The following is a 12,956-nucleotide window of genomic DNA, read 5'->3' on the forward strand; positions in this document are numbered from 1 at the left end:
CCTCCTGCTTTTTTTTTTTCTTCTTCATTCCTTTATGAAGACTTTCAGTGCCAGCAGCCAGGTTCAATTTTGATTAGTAAGTCAGCTCATCTTTCTCATCCTGTCTTCTCTCACGTCTGAAGGTTCCTTAGTTCCTCTGACACCTAAATCTCTCCTTTCTATACCACTACCTCATGCATGCTTTGAGGTTCTGGATCTCTGCCTGCCACTTGCGCATTCCATGCATGTCTAAAAAGTATTTCTGAAAATTATATTATGGAAATTCTGACATCACTGATTTGACATTCTTTTATAAAGTATCAAGCCTACCATGCTTTGAGAATCTGTCGTTATAATACTTTCTTTCATTTTCTTCAAGGAAAACATAAAAACAAGATTTGTTTGAACACTTTACTCAATTCTTCCCATTACTCATGCCCCATAAAAAATTATGCATGTAACTTAAATATTCATTTAAAATACGAACAAAAGTTCAGAGGTGCATGTGCTTTTACATATACTGTGTCATATTCTGGCAATGAAAAAATACAGCTGTGTGTATACAAAGCTGTATGCATCGAATCATCACTGTAACAGGAATATCTGAGCTGAAAAACACTGTGCTTCCCCACGTATGTTTCTGTCCATTTATGCTCTTGTAAGTGCATTCACTGTGACTAAGCTACCTGGATGACAAAAGCCAAACACTGATCAGAACAACGTGAACTGACTGCTCTCTGATTTCTGATGATAGCAATATGCCTATCCACATTCTGCTCTGAAATGCCAAATGGTTGAAACAAACTAATTCCAATCAAAAGCAATCATTTTTGGGACTGAGTCTTTCCTAAAGATCACATCTTAATAGATCCTTGGCTTCGTAAAGTAAAATTTGACAGAAGGCAGCTTTTTCATGTCAGGAGTATAATGCCTCACAATGAGAAACTGCCAAAGCTGCTGTTGTTTCGTTTCAATACAGAACATTAAAAATATTGTTCCGAGAGAAGACAAAATCCAGGCTGTCACTAAACAGATCACTGCATGCTCTGGTGTTGAATATAGTGCCAACTTTGTCCAGTCTATCTCCTTACTCTCAAATGGTGACTCTAGAATGGCAAGCAGGTAGCAGCCTAGTTTGAATGAAAAGGGGCTAATGGAGAAGACAGAAATTAGCACAGAGTAAGTATGGTAAGGACCTAGCAGGCAAAAGAATGGCTAACCAGGGAAGGAAATGGACAGAGTGTGGCATAAACAGCAGACTGAGTTTTCCCACTGGGCTTCTGGGAAGAGATTGGCACTGGTTGGGCAAACAGACAGAAGGAAAATTAGTGGAGAAGTCAGTGAGAAAGACTCGAGAAAGATTTGTTAAGAAAACAGTTTTGTACTGACAAAACTTTGACTGCAGCCGTATCAGTGGGTTCTAGACTCCAAAACAGAGAAGATTACACAATGCTAAGCATTTCATTTACATCAGAAAGGACATTTATATACTATAAATACATTTATATGAATAATAATTATCTGTATAATGATATATATATACATATACACATCTCTCTATACATACATAAGTTATGCTGAACAGCTCATAGTTCAAGAAATTGAATTTGGAAGATGAGAAGCCTCAGGAGAAAAACAAAGAACAAAACATCAACAACCAATAATCACTCACACAGAGAAAGTATTTGCAACCGAATGTGATATTCATCACTGAATGCAAAATTCTACATCAGTATTGTTAGAAAGACCAGAGACATTCCTGTTAGAGTTAATATCTGGTGTTTGACATGGAAAACTCTCAGGAAACAGTGGTTTCATACATTCAGTGCAACTTCCATTCAAATGGAATAAAAATGCTGGAGACAGAAGGAATCCAGCACTGCAACACTGATTCCCAGCATCAATCCAGTCCTATTGAGCAGTGTTAAAATCAATGGAACGCACTGCCAAAAAACAAATGATGTTGACAAATGTAACTGTTGCATAAAGAAATTGGTAACAGCTATGCAAATCACTGTCTTTCCATACCAAAATAAGAAAGGACCTGCGACATAATGCCTAAGGTGGAGAAGTATTGTTTATACTACTCAGCATAAACAGTGCTGAGGAATGGAACCATCTTCATATACACGAGGTAATGTGTGTTCATCCCAAAGAAAAAATGGTTAACAACTATTCTGGGTTCCTAAAACTGTTTTGAAGTTGATCATATTGTTACTTAAAAGCAATGAAGAAAAGGAGAGGTATTATCAGATGATCATTAAGTCTTCCGAAACAGATTAAATAATCATTAATTTATTCCTATTATAATTACACATTGCCTACACACAATTTCTAATTACAAGAGTGCTAACAACCAGAATTCAGTTGTTTTTTTTTTTGTTTTTTTTTTTTTTTTTAAGGGAAAATATTCATGGTTCCCTCAAGAACACCAGCTGTTTTCCTGCAAGATTGCCAAAATCAAACCACAAAACAGCTAAGTGCAAAATTAATGATAAGTATATTACAGAAAGCCAATGAACCATCACATCAGTATTACACAAAAGACTGATTCATACAGTAGTCCTTTCTCTATGGTTTATGGATTGCAAGCAAAATATTTTCATAAGCATAGAATGTTAAAAATCCACATAAGTAATTATCTAGTTATGCTGTTAAAGGCACTAGCACCAGCAACAGAAGTTTTGTATCAATAAATGAATCTATCCTAATCAGACTGTTCTGTGGCTAGCAGAACATTTAGGGGGGTAGGGGGGAGAGAGGAAGGGGGATAAAGGCGAAGGGTGGAAAAGAGAGAAGGGAGGGGACTGTGGAAAAATCCCCCAGAGCCCAAATGAAAGACAGCAACTATTTTGTGCTCGATCCAAAGCCTTTGAAGTTAACAGAAAGTCTTCAATTAAACTGCACAGGACTATGCATCAGGCCCCTTTCATGATTTAATGCATTTCCTCAGATTAAATTCAAGAGAATAGTGACATTTTAAAATATATTTTTTCATTAAAAAGTACGTGTTTTTTTTTTTTTTAATAAATTAAAGCCAAGATCAAAGAAGTACATTTATTAACATCAACTCAAATAGAAACCTTCCTATTTTTCAGAGACAGAAAATACAGATGTGACTGTCCCTCCTTGGATGCAGCTATTTGGTTGAAATTCTGCTTGATTTAGAAACGCCATCTTCCCTTCTTTCTATGTCACAAAGCTAAAAAGTACTTGAATTATCTTTAAAATTTCCTGCTAAGGAAATTTATGTTTTTAAAGGTAAGAGTATTTTTTAGAATAATTATTATTGTTGTGTAACCATGTCCTACTCATGTCTCGTAATCCAAGACTACCATTTACTGATACAATCTGAGGAACCTCGTGCTCCAAATAGCTATTTAGCAATTGTAATGCTGTAAATTGATTAATACCTCTAATATCACAGCCTTTCATAAAACACTTCCAACAGACTGCCTTGTCATGGTAAATTTACGAGCACTGTGACTACCCTACCCTTACTCTTTTTTGGTTCCAGATGAGATACATGTTGAGGGGTGGGAAAAAACAAACTCACATAGGCAACGGATGTTAAATTCACTCATCTTCAAAATAACATCCCAAACTTCAACTGTAGCATTATAACCTTGGAGTAAGCATTAAAATATGTACACCAAGACATCACTAATGTCATTCCTGCATAATCATCTTAAGTACAGCCATTCTCATCAGGCAACCTAGACTTTCAGTCATCAAAATCATACTATGCTGCTCAGCTGAATTCTGGCATATCTGCCTATGGCCATGCATTAGATGTCCGTTCTATGAGGGCTGCTCCGAAAGAAATGCCTGCTGTTTTAAGATTTTGGTCCACTACAACAGAAGCAAATGTTGGTGGTACAGCAGTATAGGTTGAACCTCCTCCCCAGTATTCCATTCCATGTTGTTGCTGTGTGACAAATGGCTGCAGAGAGGCAGTCTGATAGAATGGCTTCGGTGAAACAAAGGTGCTTGGCCTTTGTCTGCTCTCAATCTTGCAATGAACAACTTTTTTAGCATTAGCTTCTGAAGCACAATAATGATGAACCAAGGCTCCCAGAACAGCTCAGGGACATATGCTACAGTAACCACATTAAAATGCTACACAGATGGAAATCTGTTTAAAAAATTAGACTGCAGGTCTGCCACGTGTTCTTCAATACTAACAACTGGCAAATGTGTTTGTTGCAGACAGCACAGAACTGTGTTCAGAACCTGTAGAAAAGCTCAGTGAGAATCTAGAGAATAAAGGTTCCATTTTCAACAGCTGTGACTAAGCACCAACAATAAAGTCCAGCTGCAGTCACATGGCAACATTTAATACCGCCTTTACAACAGAGTTTACCATCTGTTAATAGCAATTGAGCCAGCTGCAACAATATTCAAAATGGATGTAAAGAGTTTCAGCAGAGGTGCACGAAGGACAGCTCACCCACTGCTTCTTCTCTTATATTAATGTGTTAGCCCTGTGATGTTTTTTATAAATTTTATAACTGAAACCCAGAAAACATCTTTTTAAATAGAAAAGTATGCCTATCTTATTCTAAAAAAAATATGGGGAAAAATAGTAATAGAACATAAACTCTCAGTGGGCAGAAGGAATTAAACAAATATCTTGACTACACATCCACTATGCAAAACTAATATTCAGCATTCCACAGTGAATTAAAAGCAGATTGCCTTTTATCAGTGAAAACAAACCTATTTGGAAAATGAAAACAGCCACAGGATGTTTTGCTTCAAATATTTCGAAACTGAAGTTAACGAAAAGGTAAACAGTATGGTCGACATTTCACGGGATCTAAAGAATACTGCTAGAGATAGATTTTTTTTTCCCAAATGTTATTATTAATAACTAACTGTGGGAAAAGATGAAACAATACATTGACATATTAACTTTTATTAAAGCACGCAAAAAATACTCCTTTCAGCAGTGGGAATGCTATGGCCAGCCAGTGGTTTCAGTGGCTCAGCTACCACTTGTTAGGAGAACTACAACAGTGAGGTTAAACTGCTGGTTTAAAACAGCATCAGAACTCACCCAAACACTTGTTTATTTTAAAATGAACTCATTCATTATAATAGGTGAGATTAAGTCTTTCATACTGCTGTAAAACCCTACTAGCAGCAGAAAGTGACACAAATAAGAATTTTAAAAAACAAGTCCATCAAGACACCTGCACTATATGTTTTCAAGGATTATGGCAAAATAAAAGCCAATTTTAATTAAATTTGGAAAATATACAGTCAGCCATGACTATGAAAACAAGAATTCTATTACCTAAGTCCTGGGCTAGGAAAATTTCATAGCCACCTCCTATCCTTTACCATAACCCGCTTATATCTGAAGAACTTCTAGCAAAAGAAATGGATAGATAAAATGAACTGGTAAGATTACCAATACTCCCTTTTGTATTCTTGACAACTGAAAAACTGTCCTCTTAGGCAATTCCAAATATATAAACTCATAAACTCCTTGAAAACAACTGAATCAAGTATTTGATTCTGGGACTTCTATTCTTGAGAAAGCAGTCAGAACAAAGCTGATGCATTGAACATATGATAGATAGCAGCAGAGGGGCAGAATTGTGTCCACCATATCTGCCCCTGATGTCACAGGCCAACAGAATAAAATAAGATGTATTACTTTTGGAACAGTTATCATACATCAATAAGATCCAACTTGTGTCCTCTCTAGTATACTCTAGTATACTCTCTAGTATACTAATTTCATTTTGCTTCAATGATATCCTGTTGCATTCTATGCTGATAACTGAGCTGCACCACATATGGCCATGCTTTGATAGAGTGTAATTACATCACTATAGGAGGAAATGATCAAACACTGCATTAAAACTTTGACTGGGCATGATGTGTTTTTCAGATCGCAGATGCTCCACAGCCCTCAGCTGCCCATCCAGAAAAATTTAGGAGGATTTGGAGGAAAACCTACTGTTTGTTTTACTGATATTTTTGATTCGAAGTTGCTTTGTAAGATTGTTTCTGCAACAAATCACTTACAAGGCTACCTTTTTCTGCTCTTTACAGTGTCTTCATTTTATCCCCTCCAGTTATTACTAGTTAGTTAATATTTAGTCAGTGGACAGTGGAGAAACACTGTGTTGAAATGGCTGCATTAAAATTTCACCTTTACTTCAGGCTAATGTCCTTTTCACATGGATAAACTTCTCTCTTCCTCTCAAGTACATAAAGCTTATTTTCATCTGTTTTGGAAGTGTAATTATTTACATTAATTAACTCATGTAAATGTACTAGAAAACATGACAAGCCTATTTATAAAAACTGTGCTTCCTGGTATGCAATTCCTGTTGCTTGATGTTAGCCCACCAGCCTTAATGAAAAGCCACTCGTGCTAAAATAACTATACAGTTTTTTGCAGACGTGCCCTGTTGGAGTGATGACTTTAGAAACAAAAGAAAGATTTATAGTTAAGATCCAATATAACGTACATCACACACTATGCAAATGCAGATAATCCCACTCATACACACGCATAACTTAAATACATCATCATTAGGGGCTCAGACATTTTCTCACACTCACAGATAAGGAGCAACAAAATCAGCAAACCTTACCTTTCTGCAGATACTTTCAAAATTAACTTCTTTCCTAAGTGCAAGTCTGGTAACTTGGTCCGGCTTTATTTCCTGTGGATGAAAGATATATTTATTCCTTTTATGATCAGACTTTACTATTCTAAGGCTTATCTTCCTTACAAGTGCTATTATTTCACGGTATCCTCCACTGATTTCGTAAAGGAAGAAGATCATTTGTTATGTACAGAAATTTTTGATGTTGTTTATGCAAATAATATATTTTCTTATTCACATACACAAATATATAGGGTTAAGCCACGAAATCGAATTTGAAATTAAAACAACAACCCAAGAAAACAACAAAGAGCCCTCCCTTCTCCCTCTTGTGGATATAATGAAGATGCAATTTCCATTTCCAGCCTTAAGAATTTCCATTAGAATGGAATTAGCATGCCATTAGGAATGAAAATCCTGTGCAAGTGGAGTTGGTTAGAAGTTGGATATTTCATGAAACACACACCTCTGACAGATTTTTCATTAACATACATATTATATACAACTTGCATTACAAAACAAACAATCTGTTAACTTGATCAGTAAAATACACTAAGTATTGGCCTTTTCTTCCTAGGTCACTGCATCTAATAAATGATGCAAAACACCAGTTGTTTGCCAGATGGTGACTTTAAAAGCAGTTTAACTTCTGATAATACAGAGCCCAAATAACTTTCATGTATTCATAGTTCTGAAAACTTTGTACAAAGACAGCTAGTTATTCTGATAGTTATTGTGTAGATATTGTTCATATCACTATACTGCAGGTTCCAACATAAAGAAAATTGTATTTCTGAAACTCTACAAAAGCATATGCCCTAAGTCAAATATAGTAAACTGCAACACCTGTGCCAATTGAGATATTTGTGTCAATATTTGTCAGTGTCAGAAGAGCTTCCTCACGCTGAGATCTAAAGGTCTGCAAATTCATCTCCCATAGGTACTGGTGGAAGCCCAACCACTTGGCACACAGAACCCAGACTGGAAAAACACTGGTGAATGTAGGAAACTTACACTGGCAGATAGACAGACTGGATGACCTAATAGAATCTAGAGATGGAAAAGACCTATGATTCAGTTTTCCATGACTTTCAAAAGCGTTTTACAGATGGTGAAACTAGGACACGGTGGTTAAGTGACATGCTAATAGTCAGAGTTGGCGAGAAGTTATGAATGAAGAGCTGGAACCCAATACTGTTCATTAAATCTAGGTGTTTCTTTATATTAAAAAGAATCTATATAATAATTTATATGATCTTCATTCTACCTCCTCCCCCCACACAGGAAAAATGTGCCTATTTTTTGTTTTTTAAGGATTTAAATGCAGCATTCTCTTTTAAAGGGAAGCAAGATAAGCTTCAGCCATACCTGCAGTCCTTCACCCCAGACCCACCAGCAGCTGTGCACAGGACACGTGCTAACCCCACTCTCACTGCAGCTGGCTGCTGGAACAGAAGCTGTCCCTTGCTCTAATGGCTGAAGCAGTAACCTTCAGCAGCTCCCTGCTCCCCTGGCACAGGCTTGGGCTCCTACATCCTGGTCTGACTCCATTTGCTGACCCTGTATTTACTCATGGTCGTCCCAGCAGTAGCTGTGACTTCTGTGCTTCGTGTTGTGCATTGAGACCCACTATCCACTTCCACAACAGTGTCTGCCAGCTATAGCACTTGTGTAATTGGTGCTGGCCACAGCCAGATAGCAGATTCTATTGTAAATGCAGGGTTTCATCTCTTTTCTACAGGAGGAAAGGCACTCAGCAGGCAGTGGAGGTGGACCTTTCAATAGCTGTTTTGTCATCATCCCTCAAGAGGATGATGGGTAGGCAAGAGACAATGGGCTGATTCCAGACCGTGTTCCATCTCACCATCCATCATGAAGCCCCTTAAGAGACAAGGACATGTGCAGGGGAGAGATCTGCAGGCTGATGCACACAACATGAAGCACAGTGGTACTCTCACCTCCCTGGTGCTCAAGCCAAGATAACAGGCTCCACAGGGGCAGCAACAACAGAGGTCTGTCAGTCAGCTGGGCCTCGTTACGGCTGCAGAAGATGACGAGGCCTTGAGCTGAGAGTAAGCTGAATGAAGAGGATGTGGAAAACCACTGGAAATAAGAAAACTGCCAGATGTGACAGATAATGCAAGTAGTTGGCAATACAGTTACAGATCTCTGAGAGTTATGTGAAGTACAGACAAGCTTCAGAGAAAGCTGGAGGAGTTCTGGAAGTCTCATGGGGAGGAAAACTTACACTTTCAATGGGACATACGTAGACCTACCAGTAACAGCACATCTATCTACAAAGTCACATCAAAATAACCAAATTTGGGTGTGGTACAACAAAACTGGCAACAATGGGAATAACAAATTATGGGTGGGCAAACACTAGACTGGGACGGAATAAGGGATAGCCAGAGGCAAGGAAAGGCTGGACTGTGAAATGGGACAACACAGCATGCAGCCAGACAGCTGAGCACTGCTGTGGGGCAACCCTGCTGCTGCATGTCAAGCACTGCAGGCAGCAATCTCACCCTGTTGCCTATGGAAATGTAACAAAGGCTATTCTTCTGGTTTTGGGTTGTTTTTGTTTTGTTTTTGTTTTCAACGATGTGGTTATTTAAACTGGAACTGTCTTACACATGAAAACAAGACCATATTGTACAGAAGTATGTCAAACACAAATGGCATCTGAAAATGCAATGTCATACCAACAATGATAATGGTGGCTCAGATTACTCTTTATCTCTTATTTATAAAGTAATAGTGACAAAGATACACACTTTATCCTAAAGCAAATGGAAATGTGGTTTACAGAATAGCCAGGGAGGACAGAAAAAACTCCAACCTTGTCATATGAGGTTTTGACACAACTGAGAAATGCAACATTATTCACATCAAATGCACTCTCAGCTATGCTGACTAAGGCAATTTCAGATGACTCAGAAGAACAGTTTGCCAGTGGTGGCCTGTGGAAACAATTTAGGAGTACCAGTCCTCACACTATTAAAAATTTTACCTATCATCCACAGACAACTTTGTTTTGGCCAGTATTTTCCTTTTTCCTTTATCAGGTCTATCATTTTCCTCACAATTTTTTCAAATTTTCTTACCTAATGCAAGTGTTAAGCCTTTCCTTATGAAATGATGCGGTATCTACCTTCTCTACATGATGATTTTGTTCTTCTTACACTTAAAGAATTTCTCTAAAAATAATAACTAACTGAGTCAGGACATACACAAATTGCTAACACAGCAGCCATACCCAAAATAAAATATTTCTGGTGAAATTTCAACTATAGTTTGTTATTCAACACTGAACTTAGATCTTCTGAGACATTAAAATCTTTCTTACCCTTGAATGAGTGTTTGAGGCTACCTTCTCATGAACAAGTTTCATATGTATTTCTTTAGCCTTCAGCCTCATTTTGTTATTTTCTGTAATTTTTCTAGGTTCTTTAGCAATGTAGAAAATACATTCATTTCAGGACAGATCTGAAGATCCTTTTTTTGTGTGTGTGTAATTTAATGACTATATGGCTTCCAGTCCTAAGCAATTTTTTCTCTTTTCAAAGTCTCTAGAAGTTCAGTATTTTACTTATTATTCAGAGCATAAATATTCTTTGACTCACTGTAAAATACTACTGTTGTGAAGCATGTTTTTGCTTCAAAAACAGATAATGTTCAACGGAATATCTTCCGAAGAGTGAAAGGAATCCACTATGGCTCCCTAAAAAGATTATATGATTTTAAAAATACACCAAATCCATGATCAGAGTATGAGTTTGCTTGAACTGTGAAGGCCTACTGTAAAGAACTGCAATACTATCATTGGTTATAGTAGATTGACTGTGAAGAAAAAGTGACACTAGCTTTATCCTTGAGACTTTAAAAAAAAGAAATACCCGGGCAGTAACAATGACCCAAGCATATATACACACTGAAATATCTACAATATCTCTGAATAATTTTCCAGCAGACAAGAACAAAAGCACCTTTCTGACAGTAGTTACAAAACAACTACAAAGTTGTTAAACGTTTCTACTGAGGGATGAAAATTTGTCCATGTGTTGACTATGTATATATGTGTACATATATTTTTTATATTTGCTCTCATTTTCCACTACAGATTTAAGGCGTAAAATGGGCCAGTTTCTCTCTTGGTAATGTCATATTAAAGAAGGGGACTCTCATTCTGGACAAAGAACCCGTAGCCTTCCTGACTCAATTCAAGCTTTCACTTGGCTTTAGTTTTTTCCTCAGTGGAATCCTGGCAATCCAGGTTACACACATCTTTACCCATCACATTAAATTACATAAAATCCTTCCAGAGAAGTCTACGGAAATTTGCAACAAATCAGTAGCTGTAACTTGATGTTAGGTAAACTCAGAGCATGTTATCTGCTGCATGTTCATGACTACAACTTCTGGAGTGAAGCTTTTGTCAGTTGAAAACCCACTCTTAGTTTTACTGAGTTTTCTGCTTTGTTCACTGCAACATATAACTCAGAACACCCACTTGCCTTCCCCGGCTGAAGGACACTAGAATGCTTGAATGATGCAACCACACCACTTGCTTTACCTGATGCTGAGAAACAGACTAGATAATCATTAAAATTTTCCTGTCCAAAACTGACAAAAAAATAGGTTGATTTCCACTAGGTGAATCAATATAGTAGCAATATCCTAGTACTAAAAATTCTATTACTAGCAGCCGTGAAAAATATCCAGTCCTAATATCCATGTGTTTCTATTAAAAATACAGCACAGTTTGAAACGATGGCAAATAATAAATGGAATTTTTCCATCAGGAATTCAACCTAGAATTTCGCTCTTTCCATTCTAAAAAGACCTGCCATCATCCTCTGTTGCAGCAGACTGCTAACAGACATTTTCCTCACTTCTTCATACATGTAGAAGAAAAAATATTATGCTGGAATTACCAAGAACTGTTGAGGAGGTATGAGGTTTTCAATCCACAAGTGAGAATCCTATAAGGGCTTCTAACAGTCTGATTGGAGGTAGATGGATACACATGGAGTCCAGAATGGTACTGTCACTGTCACACCCATCACGGGCCCAAATCTGAATGATATTCAGAAAGTTAAGAAGGTATACTGACTTGTAAGTCACTTGTTCAGAGTAACCGCCCTTCAAAAATGTCTAAATATCTCTGTGAGCTAAAATACATCTATATTTTAAAGCAGTCTTTTGGGGAAAAAAAAAAAAAGTACAAAAAACATGTCCAATGTGTCAGTTTCACAGACTGCAGCCCTGAAGGTGTGACTCACACTACCACACTTTGGGGCAGGGATACTCCAGCACTTAAGCAGTTTACAGAATAACTTCCTCCATGTTTCCACTGGAAAGGCCTTGTTATGTCTTCCAGGTTATGCTCAGTTCATGCTTGGTTTAAGTAAAATGCAATTAAAAACATTTATCTGTAGACAAAACTATGCCAACTACGAATTTATAAAATGATTCGGTAAAGAAAAAAAAGACATGATATGCTCTACTCATGCTATGTTTCAAGATCTCTCTGCCTGCCCACTCACTTCCTTGACAAGACAACATTCAGGACTTCTAATGTTTGTGCATGTTTACTTTACAGCCTGCACCCTGCACTGAGAGCAAATGAGGGAGTCTACTCACTTGCCCCTGCCATTCTGTGTCTGCTATCTCCCTGGCATCAAACCTTGCTTTTAAAATTACAGATGGAGATGAGACGTGATGCAAGCTTTCAGGGCTTATAAAAATACACAGTACCCTACTGGTTATTAGGAGAAACTATAAAGGACAATAACAAAAGATTACAGGGTGACGGTCTTCAAGAGAATGAATTCCCAATCATTTTAGTATAACATAATACACCAACAAAGTCAAGACTGAATGTTTGAGGTATGCGTGCACTCGAAGTTCATATAGACAAGGTAAATAAACCAGCACAATTATAATGTGTTCTTTTTTGTAAATTAAAATTACAGGTCACATTACACTGAGAGATATAGAGTAGGAATTTACAGTCACGTAGCAATGCCCTGCATGTTGCACAGACTCCTCACTACTGAATTGCATTAAGAATATGTACTAAAATTGTTTGAATAAATGCCGTTTCAGAAGTTTGCATGCTTCAAGAAGGATGCAGCATTTCAATAAAACATTCCACCAAATTAAACTTCTGCTCAACTTACAGGCAAGGTGGTCTGATGCAGGCTGTAAGTAAGTGGATACACAGATTCAGTTTTCCACAGAAATCAAACCTTATTGTAAATACTCAACTCTTGAAGAGCAGACAGCTACCAGAAAGCAAAACCACAACAAAAAGAGATCTCATAGAAGAATGTTCTGTTCCAC

General features: G+C 37.4%; 1 protein-coding gene across 1 annotated transcript in view; it reads right to left on the reverse strand.

Moving 5' to 3' along the window:
• Positions 1-12,956, reverse strand: part of SRFBP1 (serum response factor binding protein 1) — a gene marked incomplete at both ends in the record, with an annotated part of 59,409 nt that overhangs the window by 13,512 nt on the left and 32,941 nt on the right. The window contains one exon of the mRNA XM_079548499.1: positions 6,594-6,665. Coding sequence (XP_079404625.1) covers positions 6,594-6,665 — 72 coding nt within the window. The remainder of the gene's footprint in view (positions 1-6,593; positions 6,666-12,956) is intronic.

This window comes from Tetrao urogallus, assembly GCF_951394365.1.
Source record: "Tetrao urogallus genome assembly, chromosome: Z".
Classification (NCBI taxonomy): domain Eukaryota; kingdom Metazoa; phylum Chordata; class Aves; order Galliformes; family Phasianidae; genus Tetrao; species Tetrao urogallus.